General features: G+C 39.1%; 1 protein-coding gene across 2 annotated transcripts; it reads right to left on the bottom strand.

Annotated features, from left to right (window-relative positions):
- On the bottom strand, nucleotides 1-23,481 carry rnmt (RNA guanine-7 methyltransferase). Of its 2 annotated transcripts, XM_008108719.3 has the most exons (13): nucleotides 23,325-23,428; nucleotides 23,071-23,219; nucleotides 20,301-20,563; nucleotides 19,041-19,262; nucleotides 18,673-18,793; nucleotides 16,002-16,124; nucleotides 15,031-15,146; nucleotides 13,990-14,171; nucleotides 13,004-13,168; nucleotides 8,595-8,712; nucleotides 6,829-6,930; nucleotides 5,788-5,821; nucleotides 1-2,751 (listed from the first exon to the last, which is right to left on the bottom strand). In XM_008108719.3, the coding sequence occupies exons 3-13, from the start codon at nucleotides 20,529-20,531 to the stop codon at nucleotides 2,714-2,716; spliced, it is 1,452 nt and encodes a 483-aa protein (XP_008106926.1). In that variant the 5' UTR covers nucleotides 20,532-20,563; nucleotides 23,071-23,219; nucleotides 23,325-23,428; the 3' UTR covers nucleotides 1-2,713. The 2 variants fall into 2 exon arrangements, with proteins under 2 accessions (XP_008106926.1, XP_003219750.2); XM_003219702.4 differs by lacking the exon at nucleotides 23,071-23,219 and having other exon boundaries at nucleotides 23,325-23,481.
- Nucleotides 23,482-23,503: the final 22 nt, after the last annotated feature.

Raw genomic sequence — 23,503 nt, 5'->3', positions numbered from 1 at the left:
TAGTACTATCTGCTTTATTTTGAAACCAGCACTCCAGGTTAGCAGGACAAATATCCAGTTTTCAAATGTTTACCTCTAACGGCAGCAATTATTTATTTTACTTTACTAGTTATGAATCCAGTTATACAACAGAAGAACATAAATGAGAACTGTTGTCTTAGGCCATCCATTATTTTCAAAAATCTAATAACAGTGTGTGAAAAATGCAGGTTCTGCCATCATTGCCAGCTTTCCGAGAACTTCATTAGACATGACATAACTTGCACTTACACTGCTGGAAATTGATGGGATGCAAGAGAGTGAGAACAATTTTAAAGAACAAACCACCCAGAAAACATTTCAGAATTAAAACTATAGGACATACACACACACACACACACTTGTTATGTTAAATGTGCATCAGTTAAATTATTAATGTGTATTCTACCTGGTGATATGGAATACTCACAGGTTAAAGTGAGATAGAAAAACCCACCTTAACATTACCTAGTAAATTTCACAGACACACTGGGATTGAATTCAAACTTCACGTGAAGTATAATTATGAAACAGCAAATCATCACATTAGGATCTGGCATGCCAGAGGGTCATTTTCTCAGCTCAAAATGTGTAAGGCCATCCACATTTCAATAGATGGTCTAGTCTCAATTTCATGTGCCCCCTTGCTGTTCTTACTATGAACAAGTCACAGTAAGATAATTGGACGCATTTTCCTGATATAAGGAAAAAGTTTGCAGCTGAAAACAGAAAGTCTAAACTTTAACAGAAAATCCTAATTCAAAATTAGTAACATATAAGATATATCCGTACACACTTTTATATATAACACTGACTCATGAACACATATACTTCACTTTATTGCCAGATGGAGTTGACTTATCAGGGCATTTGATACCAGGAAACTGTTACAAGTGGCAAAGCTATGAAGGCAGGTGAATGGGGTGGCCATCAAGAATTGAGGATTCCTGAAGAAACATACTGAAATGTCTCATTTAAAGGCAGGCATGCACAAAGTGTGGGTTTTCAACAGACTGAAGTAACCCCAAAGACATTGCAACATTTTAAAATCCTCATAGCTTGTAAATACAGGCTGTGCTTACAATTCCCAAGAGTATCCAGAGAGAGGGTGAGAAAGTTCTTGCACACAAGATGGTAAAACCATTCCTTGACTGAATCGCTACTTCAGGCTGCAGGATGCCAATCATTCAGTTAAAGCCTCTTACAACAAAGTTCTCTCTATGCAGAACAAACAAGTAAGCTGGGGACTAAGCTAAATCCTTCTCTTTGGCAGCTTCTTATGCGTAGCAAGATTATTTTACAGAGTAGGCTTTAATCATAGGCTTCTCTCAGCACCCCCATGTGGTATGGTCACAAACACCACATATCTATTAACATTTTTTACCTGACTCTCACACCTATAAGAACAAACAATATCACATGCAACAAATACACATATACAATCATGTATTTCCTGTATGTTCACAGCAAAATAAAACCCGTATGTTCACCATGTACCAATGCATAATGTACCGCTGTATGTCAAGTAACTTCCCCAAATGGAAAATCTATGTGCAAAGCAGTCCTGATCCACAAACTTTAATCCCTCATTGAATAACTCCTGTTCAAATATTGTTGCCAATGAAATGGCTCCTAAAGTAATGCTACATTCAATCGAGCAAAATTAATGTCATCCTGTTGTTTGCTACATCCCATACCTTGTGGAGTATTCTAAATGAATATGCAGGTAGCTAAACAAGCAACTTCTTCGGCACACCAGTAATACAAAACAGAAATCCATTTAATCTTGATCATGAAATATGAAAAGACATTACAAACCAAACACAAATAGTAAATTAGTAGTCTTCCAAATATGCTCCCACCACACTTACCGACTATAATTATTTAACACTTAAAGTACTGGACTATAAAACAGAGATTTTAAAAAGCTCAAGACAATGAATGAGGAATGAAGCCTGGCATCTTGAGGCACACAGAGCTCACACACATGCAAGGCCTGCTTCATCTACTTAAACTGCTTGAAAGGGGGATATTTTCTGGAAAAAAAGAGACAACAGATTGCATAGCTCCAAAAGAGGGGCAACAGTTTTCCAACTGATTGCAGCAGGCCCTGGTGCCACCTCATTTGTTTCAACATTTGCAAATGTCCTTGTTTACAACTTTATACAGTTCAGCATTATCTCATGATGGGAAATTTCAAATTAATATTGGCCAGATGGTAACAACTTCAAAATTTACTTTGGGAAAGCCCTGACAGAAAGCAAAGCTAGCTAATCTGCAGCCTCTGGTAATGCAATTACCAAAATCCTTAGTCCCTTGGCAACAGTTACATTACCCACGGATAGAAGCTATACTATAAGTGGATAATCATACAGTAATAGCTGCCACGAAGTAGGTTTTAAGCAGTCAGCAAATGGCAACCATGTGTTTGTAAACACCCTGAGTATTTCCAAAAAGCTTGCTATTTGCAAAAAGTAGGAACCTAATGATCCCAAGCAAAGGAAGGCCCAGTTCCTATTTCATGTATTTATATATAGATACACACAAGTATTCCATCTGTCACAGACAGGCAACCACCAGTCCTATGTACGCTTGCCCAATTTGGCTGTGTCCTGCACACTCTTAAACATAAAAATATAAAATAGCTGTCACTTTGGATGCTCAAGCACATTTACTGCATTTCTGTTTTATTCTTCTATTGTTGCTTTTCAAATGCAAATATCAGGTAGATACCTAAGGGAAAAGAAAGAAATGTAATAATTAATACCTTCCCCACTTTCAAAGTTGCTTCCCCCACCCCCCAAAAATCACATTGTTGGTACTTTTTTTTTCTTTAACAACCAAACCTCCATGTCTGTGTTCGTACATACTTTCTTCTAACAGAGATTGGAACTATGTCCCACATTTTGCTATTACAGTAAAGCCCCACTCATCCAAGTTAAATGGGCGGGCGCGATCTCGGATACCGGAAATCTCGGATAATGGGGGTGCCTATTATCCAAGCGCGAGGAAGGTGCCTCGAGGGAGGGAGGCAGGCGGAAGTTCTAATGGCAGATTTCTTCTCCCCATGCCTTCCTTTTCACCTTTGAGGAGCTCAAAGACTCCCACCTAACTTCCTCCGAGGCCCTGGCAAGTCCCTGCGCCTCGGATGATACGGACGCTTGGATAAGCGGGGCACGGATAAGCAGGGCTCTACTGTATTTGTCTTAGCTGCTCAAGCACTGCCTAAAACAGTTCCTAGTAATGTGTTTGAAATTCATGGAAAACAGTTATATACAGTGTTACAGTTTTAAAGGAAATGCAATGTACTATTTTCTGATTCTACATCCATAAATAACGTAGTTGAATTCTATACTCCTGTCCACTTCTGCATTTTGAATCCAGCATGGAAAATCAACCCTTGGAATGTCAAGAGGGGCTTAAGGGAAAGAAAAGATTTGATAATTGCACTAACTCAGTGAATCTGGAGTGGCTGGACTATCTAAGAAAAGGAAGGAGAAGAGCAGGGCTGTCAAACTCAATCACATTGAGGGCCATATCAGCTTTATTGTTGCCTTTAAAGGGCCCCTGAATTTATGGGTGGAGAATTCATGAATACAGAGAGCCAAATATAATATTTTTACAGAGTTATCAGTACTTTTCAAATTTTACCCAGTTTGGGTCCCTAGATGTTACTGAATGACAACTCCCATCATTTTTGATTGTCATGCAGATTGCAGATAATGGGAATTGCAACCCAAAAGCCCTTATAGATCTAAGGTTGAGGAAAACTTAAAGGGCATTTTAAAGTCAGGCATCATATCCATAAGCACTGTATCTAAATTCAAACGCCACTATCCTGACTAAACAGAACAAACTGCCTTCCAGATGTTACTGAATTACAACTCCCATCAGCTCTAGTCATGATGTCTAATAATAATCTAGCTTCTGGAAAACCACATAAAATGACATGGTGGGTTGGATTCGCCCTGCAAGCCTTGGGTTTGAAACACGTGGAGTAGAGTTTAGGAATGAAAAATCTGATACAAAGTGTAACTGATCTAAAGTAGCAAGCCAGAATGGCTGTTTGACATTAGTAAGAAATACACTACTCTTGTGTGTTCCTTAAATTTTGAATAATTTGTTTTTTATTTGTTTATTATTTACAGTATTTATATTCTGCCCTTCTCACCCTGAAGGGGACTCAGGAAGGATCACAGAACACACATATACGGCAAACATTCAATGCCGTTTTATACACTGACAGGACAGACAATTGTACATAGATAGAGGTAAATGTAGGCTTTTTCCCATCTTCAGCATCTTGGAGGCTTGTGCTCGGTTCCAGCCACGGGGGGAGAGGGGTGCTGTCGCTCCATCTCCCTGCCTTCCTCCTTGATCGGATTGCCAGCATTTTCTGGCATTTTTCCTTATGGGTACCTAAATAGCTCCCCACTTTAAGCGGTCCCTATTTATCTACTCAAATTTTGCTTTCGAACTGCTAGATAGGCAGAAGCTGGGCTAAAGGCCAGGAGCTCACCCTGACCAGGGCTTTGAATTGCCAACCTTTCGATTGGCAAGATTTAGTGCAGCTGGTGGTTAATCTGCTATGCTAAAGCCCAGACCTTTTACAGTGTTCCCACACTTATCGCTGGGGTTAGGTTCCAGGACCACCAGCAATAAGTGAATATCCGCAAAGTAGGAACACTATATTTATTTTAATATTTATACATTATTTTAGTAGTTATACACTATTTTAAGTCTTTGTCAACCAATCGTGTGTTGATAAATTATCTCCTTCTCCTCCCGTTGCCACTTGGACTCCTTTTCTCTCCCTTTGGTTTCTCCTTCCTCCCTCCCTTAGGCTGTAAATTGTAATTTTTTATGATTTATAATAGTCTTTTAGAGTTTATTGAAAAATCACGAAACAGCAAATCCGCAAAAAGCGAACCGCGAAGTAGTGAGGGAACACTGTATTTAGGTGATTATGTATCAGCAACACATAAGAAAGAAAATAAATATATAGAACTACATTATGATTCCTAAGAAGTTTAGAAGAGAAAGGAAGTTGACAGCACCTTTCTGTGAATGAGAAACCTGAGATGGACATAGCATCACATTCCTATGACAGATAATCTGGAAAAGGAAGGCTAAATTGCAAGGTTTTGCTTGTTTTAACTCTATTAATGGACATTTTATATTGTTATAATATGGAAAAATATGTACAAACAAAACATAAGACTATTTTAATCAAAGTGACAGGCCCTCCATGAACAACGTTAGCATGTCTAATGTGATTAGTCATAGCAAATAGCATGAGAAGCAGGTCAGTGCACCCCAGCATGCTAACAGAGCATCCCAACACAGAAATATGTACTATTTGTGGCTTTTGAATGAGACCTAAATCCACATACATTTCCTGTGTCCTAAATAAGTTTACACAAAGCCACAATAATCTTCCAAAAATTGCCTGAAAACAGTATATCATCAATATTTAAATTATTTGAATTATTACGACTGCTATTTGCCAAGCAATGAAATTAATGGACTCACTTAAATGCCCACGCTAACTAAAGATATGATCAAGTAACATCCATACATTTAATAAATCTACCAGGTTGCATATAAGCTTGACAGGTAAATAAGAGTAACCTTTGAAAGTGGGAGAAAGGACTTGTATATCTATGATCTGATTTTGTAAAGTAGCTGCTAAACTGATTTACAGTCATATACAATTGAAAACATTAATTAAACTTTCCATTAAGATTTAAAATAGTTTGTAGTACATACTTGTTGCTTCCCATTCAGATGTGCTCATAGTTCCCTTTAAAAAAAGAAAAGAAAAAATATCAAATGAATGTAAACAGAGAAATGCTTCCATAATATTCATTTAAAGTAATATTCTAGAGAAAAACATGTACAGTGACAAACAGCTCCCTCTTCCTGATTCCATTTCGGTCATACAATTTCTTCTCTGAACCTTTTCAAAATTCAGAAAGCCAAACTATGATTCATTGTACTTCAGTGCTCACTTTGAAAGGGAAAAAATGTGTAAACACAGTTAGTGAAGACTGGACCATCTCACAGAAAAAGTGGTACTAGTCATTGGAGCCTATTTTGCTGTCACTCTGCTGCACAATGGAGCATCAAATACTTATGGACTATATTGCTAAGCTGGCCACCTGTAAGTTCTTTTGTTTCTATAAATGAAAACCACAAGGACATATTTTCCAAACACACTGAAATGGAAAAGATATATACAGTAGAGTCCCACTTGTCCAACATTTGCTTATCCAAAGTTCTAGATTATCCAACACAGTTTGCCTCCTGCCCGGATCCACAGCTCTTTCTCTAGGGAGCAAGGATTGAACTTTTTATGGATTTAATTTCCGACTATACGTTCATTTTATGCCATTCTATCTATTTGTAGTCAATTTGTTCGTAGCCAATGTTTTTTTAGTCAATGTTTTCAATACATTGTGATGTTCTGGTGCTAAATTCGTAAATACAGTAATTATTACATAACGTTACCATGTATTGAACTGCTTTTTCTGTCAATTTATTGTAAAACATGATGTTTTGATGCTTAATTTGTAAAATCATAACGTAATTTGACATTTAATAAGCTTTTCCTTGATCCCTCCTTATTATCCGACATTGTCGCTTATCCAACGTTCTGCCGGCCCGTTTATGTTGGATAAGTGAAACTCTACTGTATTATGAATTTGCAAGGTGATAATCAAACTGATCTGGTCATAAGAACAGGATGTTTTCATAACCAGAGTAATGAAGACTGCGATGTTCAGAAGATCTGACCTATCATTTACTCACAAGAGGTAGCTTTACTTCTTTATCTTTCCTGAGCACTTCTGCATGCTCATAGTCTTCTTTTTTATCTGAAGCTAAAGTGGAATTTTCATCAGCAGGATATTTCTGAGAAAGAGATCAAACAGTGAATGCAAACACAACCAAAATTTGACAGTAAAACAGATAAGAAAAATGACACTGGATCAAACTACCTATCTCATCCAACATTCTGTTCATACAATGACAACTAGTTGTCTTAAACTGGGGATGGACAAAGTATAGCCCACAGCATCAGTTAAAAAAATTGTGTAAGAAATTTGCCAAGAGGTGGGATTTTACAAGCGGCTTGGGAGCAATTTTGACACAAATACCCGGATCAAAAACATTTACTGACTCATTTTATTTTTATTCCACCTTTCTTCCCATAGGGACTCAAGGTGGCTAATAATAACATGACACAACCCAATAAAATTTAAAAACCATACAAATTTTTAAAAAAGCATTTGTATCACAAATACAAAAGTTAAAAAAAATGAAAATTGCATTGAAAAGCTAAACCCCCACCCCACTCCCCAGTCCCAACAACATGTCTGAATGTTTTTATAGGTGTGCATTACTCCAAGCACTCCTAGAGAGCCAATAGAGTCCCCAAAAAACAATTATCTGCTTAAACCATGGGTTGCCAGCAAGACACAAAAGTATCTTGACTAGTCAGCTGTCCAGACTAATATGCATTGATGGTCCAGATCTCCATGTATTTATCCAATCTATTTTTAAAGTAATCTAATCTGGTAATCATAACCATGGTGATGTTAAACAACACACAATGGGGAATACTTGAATTTAATCTGTTTTGAATTCCTCACTTTACAGCTTCTAGTTGTTCACTGGAATATGAGACACAGACAAAGTTCCCCCTGTATTTCTTCATCACATCATGGAGTTTGTCTCTAGGAACTTTCAAATGTAAATTTTGGATAAACTCGCTAACCTTCTGCTTCCTTGACATCAGAGGTAACTAGCAAACACTTGTTTAAAAATTAGGTATTTCTTAATAATTGTTAAAATAACTCTTTTATCTTATATGAGGCTTCATATAACATTTACCGATTACTCCAATTAAACTTATCCTGTGGTATTTATTATTTTATTACACTTCTATCTCTAGTTTCTTGCATGATGGAATTCAGAAAGTAATGCAGGGTGCTCCAAGGCTATTCTATTCTGCAATTTACCAGACCAAGACAGTTTCTTTATTACTAAAATTTGTCTAGGCATATATGACAAGTTAAGTTACCCAAGGGCTACTAAGGTAAAGCTAAAGATTTTCTCCAGACATTAAGTCTTGTCATCTCCGATTCTGGGGGTTGGTGCTCATCTCCATTTCTAAGCCGAACAGCCAGCGTTGTTCATAGATGCCTCCAAGGTCATGTGGCTGGCATGACTGCATGGAGTGTTGTTACCTTCCTGCCAGAGCATTATCTATTGATCTACTCACATTTGCATGTTTTCGAACTGTTAGGTTGGCAGAAGCTGGGGTTAAACAGCAGGAACTCACCCTGCTTCCCAGATTCGAACTGCCGACCTTTCGGTCAGTAAGTTCAGGAGCTCAGCAGTTTAACTCTCTGTGTCACCAGAGACTATTGAAGCTTGGGATAAATGAAATAAATACGTGTTTTATGAATCTGGAAAAACTGTTTTGGAAAACAGACATACATTACTATTGAAAAACAGCTGCATAGCTGACAAGGTCAACATTTAAGAGCATGTCTGCATTTTTAAATACTAACCTCCATTCCTTGCATTTGTTGCAGAAGCAATTTATGTTCCCCGTTCTTAATCTTTTCTTCATAAAACTCCTGAAAAGTCTTTTTGTAGATTAGTTTCATACCATATTTCTTCGCCATTCTGCAAATAATAAGTTTTATTTTAAATGCTGGTGCTTCACTAGTCCAAAATCACTAGCTATTGTTTCATAGCATTATATAGGTACAAACAATATTCTGTGCCATACTGACATCTTATGGTTTGAAAGAGAATAGCAACAGGGTTGTTGTATGTATGTTTTCCGGGCTGTATGGCCATGTTCTAGAAGTATTCTCTCCTGACGTTTCGCCCACATCTATGGCAGGCATCCCCAGAGGTTGTGAGGTATGAATAGCAACAATTCTTCTATATGCATCCTTCACCACATCTGAACATACCGGTAATTTCCTTTTCAAAACAGAAGTAACTTTAAGGAGAAAATGTAATCTCCCCATAAATATATCAGACTATTATTTCCCTAACGGAGGATCAGCAATCAACAACTTGGCTGAGTCTGCTTTCAGGTAAGCCCCCGTGCTGTAGCTTATCCAGTGCCTTTGGGAAAAGTTAAAGAAATATGCAGGATATATGGGATGGAGTTAAAGAAGTAGGAATAACATGGTGTATATAGTGTTAAAGAAGTAGAAATAAAACACAATGGGTACACATTTGTTAGATGGGAAGAGAAAACAATACAGGAGTCCTCCAATTAGAGCTTCTGAAATAGAAAAGATGAATAATGACACATCGTCAAGCTTGAGAAAAGCTGACTTAGGGAACTCTGTTATTGTTTGTTGTTAACTACTATCAAGATATCTTTGACCTTTGGTGACCCTATTAATGACAAAACTCCAAGCCATGCTATCATAAACACCCTGCTCACATCTTGTAGACTCAAGAGTCACAGCTTCCTTAACTGGGTCTATACTTCTTCCAATTTTGACACCTCCTTCTTCTAAATCTGTTTTACATACAGTAAATTCAGCATACAAATTTAAAAGTGATAAAATGCAGCTTTGCCTAACCCTCCTGCCAATTTGAAACTATTCCGTTTCTCCATATTCTATCCTAACAGCAGCCTATTATCCTGATTACAAAAAATGGGTGAGCCACACCATTTAAGAACAATTTAGGAGGAATGATTTTTCCTGTAGTCTGACAATGATCCTTAGAGCATCTTTTCCTGAACACAGCTTCACCATCTGAACACAACTCTTTGCTCTACCTATTTTAAAGTTTTTTGCAGCAGATTTTTGAGCACAGCTTTGCTTGCAAGGGCCTGCAATCCTTAGGTTCTCCTTTCTTGGGAATAGGAATATATATTGATCATTTCCAATCTTTAATTTAATTTCCAATCACACCAGAAGCAACTTGTAGTTTCTCAAGTGGCTCCTGACACACAAAAAATCCAATTTGAGAGCTATGTTTTTGTTTTCTATGTTCGTTGACAGATTTTAATTAGAACTCAAGTAGCTTGAAGCAGTACTATCAATTTGCCATCTGTTCCTGGTGATTTCTCCCCAAGTGCTCTGAGTGTAGCTTTTATTTCACTTTTCACTTTGCTTGTACTTATTTGCATATTGTTTCCCTGCTGGCAGGGCCGGCCCCACTAATGAGGCACCTGACGCCGCCGCCTCGGGCGCAGGCCCGGGGGGGCGCCGTCAGGCTGGGAGGGGGGCGGGGCACCGCCCTGACGGTGCCCCGCCTCCCGCCCAGTGCGCCCTGGCCCGTCTGGCCTGCTAGAAAAGGCCGGACGGGCGAGCGGGGGTAGCGTGGGAGGCGGGGCCAGCTCTGACGCCGCTCCCCCCCCGCCCAGCGTGCCCTGGCCCCGCCTCCCACGTTGCGTGGGAGGCAGGGCCAAGGCACGCTGGGCGGGGGGGGGAGCGGCGTCAGAGCTGGCCCCGCCTCCCACGCTACCCCCGCTCGCCCGTCTGGCCATTTCTAGCAGGCCAGAGTTAAGCGGAGGTTCCTCCAGGCCGCAATCGCGGCCTGGAGGAACCTCCGCTTAACTCTGGCCTGCTAGAAATGGCCAGACGGGCGAGCGGGGGTAGCGTGGGAGGCGGGGCCAGCTCTGGCCCCGCCCCCCCGCCCAGCGTGCCCTGGCCCCGCCTCCCACGTTGCGTGGGAGGCGGGGCCAGGGCACGCTGGGCGGGGGGCGGGGCCAACTCTGGCCCCGCCCCCCTCACTATTCGCCCTGGCCCCGCCTCCCACGCAGCGTGGGAGGCGAGGCCAGGGCACGCTGGGCGGGGCCAGGGCGCCGGTGGCGGGGGCGCTTTTCAGCACCCCCGCTTCACATCAAAAAATATCTCCGGCCGGCCCTGCCTGCTGGTCACAGAGCATCCCCACTTTTGGGTTAAATTTCTCAAATCCTGTGAAGGGGGATTTTATTGCACAAAGCTGGCAAACCAGCAATGAAACAGGACTGTCTCAATCACCTGTTCCTGGTCTTGTTTTTCACAGATATAACGGAACTGCTCCATCTTTCTTGTTTTTGATTGTATAGTCTTAACTATATTAGCTATCACACAATGTCAATGTATACAGTCACATTTAATTCATCTATTGCTCTCCTTTTCTGTAAACCATGCTATCTTTCTCCTACATTCTTTATTATTCTTGATTTTTCTAACTGCTTAACCCTGCTGAATTAATGTTTTGAACATATTCTGCCCAACTATATAAAGATGAACTAATTATTACCTTGAGAACATTGATAAAAGAATTCATACTGAATAAACTATGTAGTTAAATTATGTTATTTAAATAAATTTGCAATAAATAATTAATGTATGTGTAATTCATTTTATTCAAGGTTGGTGGCTAGTCTACTGCACTAAATGATAATTCACTGTTTGGCATTAAAATGAAATTAATTTCTTTCTTCACAAGCTCCTTAATCATGATTTGTTGGTGAATTGATAATTTAGCTGCTCTGAAATTACAGCAATTACTCAGATATGGACTCAGTGGCACTAGCTATGCAGTCTGTAGCATATCATCTTCAATGATTTTAAATAAAGTAATAGTTGAAGGCTAGGTCTCCCCAACATACTCCTTTCAAGTCAAGTACTGTGACTCTGTGATTCACAGATGTCTGAATCACCAATCGTATTTACTTGATTGCTTGAGAGCATCCTGCCCCTGCCTTGGAGCATCTATACCTAGCATGGTGGTGTCACACAATCTACAAAAAGTTCTGTTTAGAATTATAAGTTCCTGATGCTGCCCTATGCAGAAACTTTTTTTTCTAAAGTTTGCTACTTGACTCAGGCTTTTGAAATGCCTAATTTCCAGTCAAACTCTCGGTTTGCTTCCCCCCCCCTTTTTTTTTTTTAGTGGTGGAGAAGTCACAATGGCACAGTCCAATTCACACTCACTGTATGTTATAGAAATTAGTTTTTAACACTGACTGGTCCTTATCCCCAAGGACTCGCTGGGTAGCATACTTCTGGGTTTGATTAATTTTGTTACAATTAAAAGCAAAGATCTTCTGGGTAGCTGTCAGCAGGCCCATCACCATCATCTTGCCACAGTTATCCTAGCTTGCAGGGCTTCTTTTTTCTTGTTCTCTGGAAAGGGAGCTGCATCCCCTTTGTCTTTTTCAGTCTCTGTCATCTTTCTTTTACTTTTTTAGTATTTCCCTCCATTTTCTAAGTAGTCTCTTTTAATTTAAGTGTTTTAATTTGAGCGAGGAAAATATGCAGTCAGCTGGCAAGGCAGGAGACAAAAAACTCGTAAGCAAAAAAAGGTTATCCGTGTTCGTAACACAAAAGATTTTTGGACTCCTGCTGAGTTAGCTGGTGCATGGGGAACAACCAAGACTGCATACATTTCTCCTTCTAACTCAATGAAAACCATTTACGTTCCTTGAGAAGTTGGTGGACTGCAAATAGCATAATTCCTCACTAAAGGTTCTGATGGCCAATACTGATACAAGTAATAAAATATCTATTGATAGACAAATTGTTACATTCCAGAGTGCAGCTAAAGTGATAAATATTGTAAATTGATACAATTATAAAAACCTATGGCTTTTGGTACTTTATGCATGCTTCAACTGTTACAGTTTACATTTTTGTAGTATATGAGGTTTAATGATGAAGAGCAAGCAAGTCTGGCACAACACAGCATCAGAACTATCACACAGAATACAATAGAAACAGGGAAGCATTTCACTATGGGACTGTAGAACAAAGTATAGCAACATTACACAGGACAACAAAAGCAATATAATCAGAAGGGAAATACAAGCGAAGGCCAGAGTCTTCACCTCTGATGACATAAAGGACCAAACTGCACATTACTCATATCATGGATTAAAAAAATCAAAGAAAAGCTACTAATAACAGCCATTTTTTCCAGTTTAAAATGAACATTAAAAATACAAACTTACTCTTCCAGCAGTGGAAAATATACTAGAAATTCTGGGACATTAACCACACCTTCCAAGTTAAAATCATATTTGCAGCCAAACATGTCATACTGTCCCTTCTTCTCAAACTTGACTGTGTATATTTCATTCCCAAATGAGTCTGTTTGTGAAGCTTCAAGACGCTTTCTATAGTGACATATTTTGAAAAAGAGAAATAAATTTTTAGAAAGCCACAACACCAGGACTATTGGTACTCTTAGCCTTTTGAAATGAAACTGTAGAATAACATGATATACCAAATGTTAATCTAGTGGCTAACATTACCAAGGAAGCAAGACTTAGAAAAATAAAGGTGGAATCCTTTCAGTAATACATGATTTTGCCCACTGTCAAATCTATCATTCAGACTACTTCACAATTTCCATAGCTAAGGTCTATAAAATTTGCTTTTAAATGAACTGGTTTGTTACTAGCCTTCTACAGCTCTCTTCTGAACACATCTGAGTGCTATGTTGTGATAATGTAGTGCCAAGAATGGTACATGATGTAAAAAGCTCTAACAGCGCTTTGTTGAAAGGTAAGATATCCTAACATGAAGGAATCAGTAGCACTGCTTTGTTGCACTTAATAGAAAAAGCTACTTTACACTAGTAGAAGTGGTTAACAGAAACAGAGATTTGCAAAATGAAAACAAAATATGAGAACAAAGGGATGGAAACTTATTTGAGGGACCTGAAAATTCAAATAAGGTTTTTAGGATATTTCTGATTGGTATTCTGCCCCATTTATGAACATTTGTTGGGAAAAAAGTACAAGAAACACACTGCAGGAAGGAAATCTAACAACACAACTACAATAGTGAAATATGTGAGTGATCACTACAACACAAAAGTTTTCAAACCACTTCCCAACAAGCAAGTATTCTGCTTAACCATTAAGTTCTGGAGAAAGCAGCTGAGTGTTTCTACTCCCAATTGTAACCAAATTCCTCATTGGTTCATACTTACACAAGTTCATAGCTATCTGGAGTAGTACCAATAAAATATCCACCAGGACACAGTCGTTCACAAGCATTTTGGAGCATCATATCAGCTTGCTCATAGGTCTCAAATGAATAATGGTACACAAACTGACAACTGCAGATGTCAAAGTACATGTCCTGATTTTTGTACTTTTGGGACAGAAGTTCCTGTGACAAACACAAGAACAATTTTTAAATCCTTTACTATGGTATGCTAACAGTGAAAATGGTCTTTAAAAATAGGGAAAGTTCTGAGTATTCTCTGTCCATTTTACAATCTCTAGATTAAGTCCTTACTTTCTCTAACCTTTAATATTGTTTTATATTTGTTACAAGTGTAGGAAATATAGTGACATAAACACATTTCTTTCCCTCTTTTTTGATCTACAACTCACAAATGCATGAGAGATTTAGAACTGGAAAGATTTTTGCATTCAATTTGCTTCTATATCAAAAACCTGTTTAATATTAATGGTTCTTTTCCACACCAATATTGCAAAAACATAATAAATATAAGATATATGATGAAGCACACAATTATAGGTACAGTAGAGTCTCACTTATCCAACACTCGCTTAGCCAACATTCTGGATTATCCAACACATTTTGTAGTCAATGTTTTCAATATATCATGATATTTTGGTGATAAATTCGTAAATACAGTAATTACTACATAGCATTACTGTGTATTGAACTACTTTTTCTGTCAAATTTGTTGTATAACATGATGTTTTGGTGCTTAATTTGTAAAATCATAACCTAATTTAATGTTTAATAGGCTTTTCCTTAATCTCTCCTTATTATCCAACATATTCGCTTATCCAAAGTTCTGCTGGCCTGTTTATGTTGGATAAGCGAGACTCTACTGTAACAATTTTGATGCAAAAATGCAATGCTTGATTTCTACACACACCGTTGTTTAAGCATTTCCTTCTATTACATTTCAAATACCTCTAAAAAATTATATATAAATTAAAGGTAATCACATGCAACTTCAAAAACATAAACCAACATGAATTTACTATACCTTTGTGCTGTCAGCAGTTATAAATTCTGCACTGAAAATTCGCTCATCACGACGACCACGGTTTCTCATATCTTGGTACCGCTGCTCACACTGTTGTACAGAAATAGCAGCAATATCTGTTTTTTAAAATGTATAACAAAAACTTCTTCAGACAGGCATCATCCAGGCAAAAGCAAACATATAGTGGTCTACAGAAACAGAAGACTTGAAGTATAGACATCGAATCAAAAGGACACCCCTCTTAATCCAATGGGATTTGCTCTCAAATCAAATTATTTTTAATAGTACAAGATATTCTCCTATTCACTAAACCATGTGCTGCTGGGATTACAGATGAAAAATATATATACACGAAGTGAGATAATTCATACTGTGCTTAGTTAACAGAACTATTAAAATATGTTAACAAGATGTTTCACATTCTACATTCTTCAGTTATGCAAAATAAAAAGAATAGTTTATCCAAGGTTTCGATTGAGAAGGTAGTAGATAGAATTTTCAAAGGTTGCACCAAAGTAAAGAATGGAGTGTTCAAGACAATGCTATATATACATATAACACTGCAGGTTGAGGTATAGTAAAGTTTAAGTCTCAAGTTCATAAATCCAGAATTTTCCTCTTTTCTCGAAAGTACTTGAAACAGATGGCATTTCAGTACGAAACACTAATAAATCAGAAAGAGTTCTGAATTAAAATGTCTAGCCAACTAATTGCCCCACATTCTTGAAAAGTTGTGACTGCCGGAAAAAGCTGATGAGCTGAAAGCACTTGCACCAAGCACTTCAGAACGTGCAAGCATTCTGAACTGTTTGAGCTGTTGAATGAGGCAATGCTAATTTCTTCAACATCTTCAAACTAGCTCACACGTCTCTCTACTTTTCTGTGCAATTGGAGCAAAGACTGCTGGAACTAAATAAAATATATCTTAAGAATCTGTGTGCATCTCCTACAAAATTCATTTACCTTCTTACCTGTGCACACAAGCCTACTGATACGGCCCTTTCTCCATTTCAGTAAGTCTCCACCTTTGCCACATCCCAGATCTAACACTGTAATGTTTTGCTTCCTCCGTCGTACTTTGTCAAGGAACTCACCTTGAAAAGAGACACAATAATTAAGACAGATAGATCACTACTTACATTACACTGCACTTTCTTGAAATTGTTCTTTCATTTAACAGTCACACAAATAATTTCTATACCAAAATAGATTTGATACTCCACATTTGCAGGGTTAGGAACATAGTGTCCTTGGCAAAAGTGGAAAAACAATTCTAACATGGACACACATGCCAAACAGACATTACTCTCTTTCCAGCCGGCCAATCTCAGAAGTATCCACCTGAATTTAAAGATTTTCCTGCTCATTTGTTTTTTCCCCACTCGCTCCTTATCCTCCCACTGCACCTCACTATCTCCTTTCCCATCACCAGGATAGTTTGGACTCCGCTGCCTGTCATCCTACCACAAACCTCAGCCTGAATATAAGGTGGTGGTAAGAAACTGAAGTAGTGGAGAAAGAGGTGGATGGATGGGGAAAGGCTTGAAATTCAGGTAGAATCCTGTGGTGGCATGATAAGCCATAGAGTCCTGGGAAGGGAGAGAGGATGTTGCTTCAAATGGAAAGGTGGGGAGGAGCATTAGGGGAAAGATGACAAACCTGAATGCTGCTTGGAGAGAAAGTGGTGATGGAGAGGGTAAAATGTGAGTGGGAAAAGAGGTGGATTGTTGGGGAAGAGTTTTAAATTCATAGATTTGCAGTGGGGTAATGGAATTCAGGGGTGAGAAAGAGGAATGAAGTGGTTTCAAATCTGCATGTTGCTTCTTCCATGGGAAAGGAGCAATGGAGAAAAGTGTTTCCAGCATGGATGTTACTTCAATGGAAAGGTGAGGAAGCAAAACAAGAGGTTTAAAATCTTGATAAGTCTCCAATGGAAAGGTGGAGAAAGGAATGAGGGACTGACACTGTTGGAATGACAGCAGCAAAGAGGTGGGGAAGCAGAAAGATTGGGGCAAAACGGTGAAGCTACAAAATCATGAATAATTAAATCGGTGAAAGTGAAACCCATGAATGCGGATGGCAGACTGTATAATATTTCCCTTAAAATTCGTATTCATTTGTTTGAGATTCATTTGTGGAAAATATATTAACAATGTAAGTTTATGTTTATATACTGAGATATGTATAGGATTACAGCCCAAGAAAGTAGTTCACAGTTCCTTTTGCTAACACAGATGCTAAAACTTGGAAAGCTGCTTATGTCATTTCTTAAATAAAATACTGGTGAACTAATATTATTGCTTAGTTTGCCATCTATGTTTAGTTAGAAATGTGTGTCTTACAAGCCATGATATCAGGCAGACAGTTATATAGTAGTAGGTAGTATTGTACTAAAAAGTGCTGTACAAATCCAAAATATGAATACAGTGCTCCCTCACTTATCACGGGGGTTGTGTTCTAGGACCAGTGAATAAGTGAAAATCCGCAAAGTAGCGGCACTATTTTTATTTTAATATTTAAACATTATTTTAATAGTTAAATGGCCTTTCTCCGTTTGCAAGCCCTGGGGAGAGTGAATCCTTTTTTACCAGCACCGGCAAGCCCCTTGCTTTGTGTCTGCCATGTTGCCCTGGCTGCCTCTGCTCCTGCAGCCAGGGAAGACAGAGGGTTGCTCCACCCAGCAAGCGAGCAAATACGAGTGAGCGAGCAAGGGAGGGAGGGGGAGAGGGCGGACGGCAGCAGAGGAGCTACACTCACTTCCGGGTTCGCTGCGCCAGTTTTCCGGCTCCCGCACGTGAGAAATGACTTGTCTGAGCGCTCACGCTCGCTCTACCTTTTCAAGCTTCCACCAGCACCACCTCAGACCAAGGCACTAGGGGGGCTCCTACCCTCACTTCCGGGTTCGCCCCGGTGACGGTCATTTTTGGGCGAGCGATTTCAGAGTCTCGCGAGACTGCCCCGTGCCTCGGAGGTGTGGCTTGCGCATGGGGAGCTCTCGCAAGACCCTGAAATCATGCGCCCAAAAATGGCCGCCACCGGGGCAAACCCAGAAGTGAGGGTAGGAGCCTCCTGCACGCCCTGAAGTGCTCCTGCCTCAGTCTGAGGTGGTGCTGTGGGTGGCGCAAAAAGGTAGAGTGAGCGCAAGCACTCAGACGAGTCGTTTCTCACACGCAGGAGCTGGAAAACAGGTGCGGCGAGTCCGAGAGTGTAGCTCCTCTGCTGCCACCTGCCCGCTCTCTCCCTCTCCCCCCCTCTCTCTCACCCTCCTTCGCAGCCTTCCTTCTTCCCTGGCTGCAGGAGCAAAGGCAGCCAGGGCAACATGGCAGACACAAAGCAAGGGGCCTGCCGGAGCTGCTAAGAAAGGCTTCACTCTCCCCTGGGCTTGCAAGGGGAGAAAAGCCACTTAACTATTAAAAGCAGCAATGGGATGGGTAAATAGATAAATATTTCCCGCGAAACAGCAAGTCTGCGGTAAGCGAACCGTGAAGTAGTGGGGGAACACTGTACTTTTACTCATTATTTTTAAAAATTATGTTTTAATTTGCTTTCTGGATGTAAACTTAAGATAATTCCATTGTTTAACTTCCACATTATTTTTAACTAGCATTTGAATATACAAATACACTTTAGCAACTGTCATACCAATGAGTACACTCTTTATCCAGTTGTTAAAATTTCGAAGATAGAAAATGCGACTCATACTGCGTTGCTGCAATCCAACTTCTTCAAGCTTATTATAGTGTGCTGCTACAGCTTCTGTATGCTGAATAAAATCAAATGAAAGATAAAACAGAAGAAATGCGTTTTCATATACACTAAGTTGCTACTTCAGGCATGCAGCAACTCTGGAAGCAAAGCCTCACATTGTTAATCTTTCACCTCCAAACCCAAAAAGCAGAACAAACTCCTTTTTGATAATAAAAAAAACTCTTATCAAAATAACAAAATAATCCTTGAACAACAAAATGTCTTGTTACAGCTCAGAAATCAAGACTAGCTGAAACACTCACTGCCTTCTCTTCGGATTCTGAATCTCGTTTTCTCTTTTCTCCTTTTCTGATTTCAGAAGCACTGGGGTCTTCTCTTTCACTTGTGTCACAATACTCTTTATTTGTTTTATTATCTTCCACAGTACTAATAGGCTTTATATCAGAATCTGGAAAATTTGCTCTATTTGCTTCTTCAGTCAAGTTCTTTCCATCCTCTGGAAACCCGGTAACAGTGTCATCAACCTGAAAAGAATGACAAGATGAAGTCTAAGACCACATTCCCTATTTCAAATAAGGAGCTCAATTCACTCTCAGACTACATATCACACTGAAGCTCAAAGATATTAGTATCTATAAAGATTCATCAATTTTTATTTATGAATACCTATATCTATGTGCCATTGTTTCCCCTCACAGTGAGTTTGTCAAAGCAATTCTATGAATGGAAGTGCTTGTTGGTACAAAACAAGTTCCATGCTGGACCAAGGGAGTACAAAAGCAATTTCCACTGGATTTTGCTCCAATATCTTCCATCTTGGTCTTGTGGCTCTCTCCGCATTTCAAGGGAAAATAGGGCAGCAGAAGGGAAGAACTGTAAAAACAGTTCCATACCCGAATCCCCCAGCACAAGTAATATTCTACAGAATTGTTCTCAGGACCCAGGTCACTGCAAATGCGATATGATTTGTAACTTTTTAAGACCAAATACAACAATTAGCCATTAAAAACAAACTGACAATCCAAAGAACTTTGAAACAAAAGTCAATGATATATTTAAAATGGAAGGGGAAATTTGGACCTTATGGATAACACAGTTCCACATCTAGGTTTGTATAACTGCAAAGCTCCTTCTCTCATTAGACAGTGTGTCACAGAGTTCATTGAACACTATCCAGCAGTTGGTGATTGGTCAAATATTGGCAGTTAACCAGCTGTTATTGTGAAATGGAAGACCAATGCAATGATACTGAGCTACACCACAAAAGCATAGCACAGCATCAGGAGATTTATAAACACACAATTGTCTTATCTAAATGCACTTCAATATATTAACAGTACAGGGCTATGTATGAGCACCTGTGATAACTCACACAAGAATTCGCATTTCAACAAGCAAGAAATGAGTGGAAAAACATGAAACTTGTCAGCATTCAACTTCCCCTTTAAGATTTTTTTATGTATTATCATACTGGCTTATCTAAAATGCCCATACATTTTCTACCTACAGTGTCAAACTGCTTAAAACAACAAAGCTCCAAAAATGTTGTTTGAAATACTCACCATTTTCTTTGCAGGAACCTCCTCAGTTTTATCAGTCCATTTTCTCTTTCTTGTTTTGTCACCAGTAGCATTCCCATCTCCTGTTTGATCTTCACCACAATATTCTTTATCTGAAGTTTTATCATCATTTTCAAATATAGAAGAATCAGCCATTGGTTGTTTAGCACTCACACTGTCAGCTTCTTCGACTTTTTCTCTCTCCCTCTTTCCGCCTTCTAGTACTTCAGCCATGTTAACCAGAGATGTTATTCTTAAACAAACAACTGTAAAGAGAAATTATTTCATTTCTATTATCTGCTACTGATCAGTAAGACCTCAGATCCAAATGACACCTGTACTAGATAATAACATTGTAACATGGGTGTTGTCACTGTGTTACTTCATACTTTAAAAAATCAAACGATGTGACAGAACAAATGCACCCTCTTTCCAACTTAGGCCCCTTCTACACTTCCCAAGAATCCAAGAATCTGATCCCAGATTATCTGATTATCCCAGATTATCTGGCAGTGTAGATTCATAATCCAGTTCAAAACAAATAATCTGGGATCAGATCCTGGGATATAGAACAGTGTAGAAGGGGCATTATTTTCACTATCCAACACTCTTCCCTAAAACAGACTGAAGATTTTAAAAATTAGTATAGAACATAAAATCAGCAACTAATGATAACACCTACATAAGCAAATATTATATATGTATGTGTGTGTGCACATCTCTACAATAACCTTGAATACCTTTTGACAGAGATCATTCTGTGTTCATTAATCATGCTCAGAGCACACTGGCCTGTTTTGAAGGGGAGGGTACCAGTTTCCTTCTTCATCCTCTGTTTACTTCAACTGCTCAATTTAATGTGCAAAAGCACTCAACTAAAGCTGGATCTACACTGCCATATAATCCAGTTCAAAAAAGATAATCTGGATTCAAAAATGGGATTGTATGGCAGTGTAGATGGGCCCAAACTCGGAAGGGAGAGGAGAGGGTAGAATCTTGCCTTTTCCAATAATCTCAGGCAAAAAAACAAAATGCTATCATGGTTGGACAATTCTTCCTTATTCATAACTGTTTTTATCTTACTTACATCCTGTGAAATATTGGAGAATAAGCAAAAATCTATTTCCAGCTACTTCTATCCTTTAAAAAAAACTGCAGGGTTATATGAAATTACAATAGAGACCAGAATCAACTCTAGGCTTTTAAAATAATTAAGTAGTTTTACTACATATAGAAGTAATACTTAAACCAGAATATCAGATTAATTAAGATCAATTTAGGGGATGTTGTGGTTTTTTAACTCTGAATTTGTTTTAATAATTTTTAACTGGGAATTTTTAAATGTTTTAATGTTCATATATTTATAAATTTAAATGGCTATGCTGACACTTTTATGTCAAGTCACTTTGAGCCCCTTCACAGGAGATAAAGCGGGGTATAAATAATAATAATACGATCCACATGGGAGGCTGAGGTAGATAAACCTTTGCTTTGTGGTGGTGCAATGTACACAAACTTTGCTTGACACCTAATATTATTAGACATTTTGTAAATAAAATTACTTTTAGAGTGTGTGCATAAAGCTGAATATGAAACATACACAGATTTCATATCAAGACTTGGATCCCATTACGAAGATAGTTCTCGTTATGTATGTACCAGTATATATAAACACATGTTTTCCACAGCTTGAAAAAGTCCAGAATTTAAAACACTTCTCTTCCCAAGCATTTTGGATAAGGACAAAGGGCTTTTCTGTATAGTTTGAATGTTCTTCCATGTCATTAGAAAACATATATGATAATTTTCAAAAAGAAAACTACCAGCATGGGCACACTAAGGCCTTCCAAGTGTTTTGGACTTCAAACACCTGGAAGGCTGAAATTTGCCCATGCCTGTGTTAGACAATGTGCGATTACAGAAGGAAAGGCCTAAAAAACCAATGGCCAAAAAACAACTGATTGTCTGATGCATGACAAAAATCTGACATGTGGATTTGGCAATTTCCCCCTAAAGCTCCTGGCTCTGGCACCATATTTCTGCCAGTTAGAAAAAATCCAGGGACTTGAAGTCCATGGTTTGTGAATCTACAATACACCAACAGTTTGAGTAGCTGTAGTGTGGTTCAACATTATGACAAAGCAGTGGAAAGACTTGCAAAGTCTAAGGTGACACATTAGGAGCCCCAAATAAAACAGATTAATGAAACTAATGCATGAACAACATTAAGCCAATATGTCAGTAAATCCCTGTGATTCAGGTGGTTTCAGTATTCAGGCTATTGGCTCCTTGAAACCCCATCAAGAGCTGCATGCTGTTGATGACACAGAGCCAAACACATGAAAAATGGATGACATTCTCTCACCTTGCCACGTTAATATAAGTTGGATACTTTTATATACAGTCGGAACTGCATAACAATAATAATAATAATAATAATACATTATATTTCCTACCTGCCTCTTCACAAGGAAAGTTAACATAGAATTAAAATACAACAGATAACTAAAAACATACAAAGTTTACTCCTTGGCTCATTGCTATGGAATCCTGGGAGTTGTAGTTTGGAGGGGGGGGGTATCAGCACTCTTGGGCCGAGAAATCTTCCTACAGGATTCCATGGCCATGAAAGTGGCATCAAGGTAAATTCATTCTGCAGTGTAGATGCAGCGTCAGTGGGCGTGGATTTTGCTACATTAATGTAAGTTATTATACGGACAGAACTCAATAATAATAATAATAATAATAATAATAATAATAATAATAATAATACATTAGACTGTTGGGAATTGTGGGAGTTGAAGTCCTGGAGGCCTGAAGTTGGTGTAGAAGTACCCAAGGTGGCCCTTTGTCATTCCCTTCTCCACTACCACCAGCCCCTTCCTCTCCTTACGAGGCGTCGACGCGAAGAAGCGGAAAGGCCTAAAAGGAGTAACAGGCAGATATGGTCTCCTCGCCTCACTGAAAGGTCCCTCAGAGGCCTCCCAAAAGGCCTCAATGCTGCCCAATTCCCGCCCCGCGTCTCACCGTCCTCCGCCACCGAGGTTGAGTTTCCCACTGTCCCGCCGAGGCGCCACAATAAAGCGTTTTGCATCCGGGGTCATCCTCACCCACTTCCTTTTCCTCCTCTTCCCCCCTCCCTTCGAAAAGGTCGACGTGCCAAGCGTGCGCCTCCGGAATCTAAAGCGCGCGGCGGGCGGGCGGGG

The sequence above is a fragment of the Anolis carolinensis genome, chromosome 4 (genome assembly GCF_035594765.1).
Source record: "Anolis carolinensis isolate JA03-04 chromosome 4, rAnoCar3.1.pri, whole genome shotgun sequence".
Taxonomy (NCBI): Eukaryota; Metazoa; Chordata; class Lepidosauria; order Squamata; family Dactyloidae; genus Anolis; species Anolis carolinensis.
The sequence above is the reverse complement of the archived record's forward strand: the minus strand, read 5'-3'. Positions and strand labels throughout refer to the sequence as shown.

Coding starts and splice junctions, on each gene's coding strand:
- rnmt (XM_003219702.4), bottom strand. CDS start 23,391: ATGCAAAACGCTTTATTGTGGCGCCTCGGCGGGACAGTGGGAAACTCA. Junction 18,794..19,040: donor CAGAATCCGAAGAGAAGGCA/GTGAGTGTTTCA, acceptor GATTTTATTCAG/CATACAGAAGCTGTAGCAGC. Junction 13,169..13,989: donor CCAGATAGCTATGAACTTGT/GTAAGTATGAAC, acceptor ATGTCACTATAG/AAAGCGTCTTGAAGCTTCAC.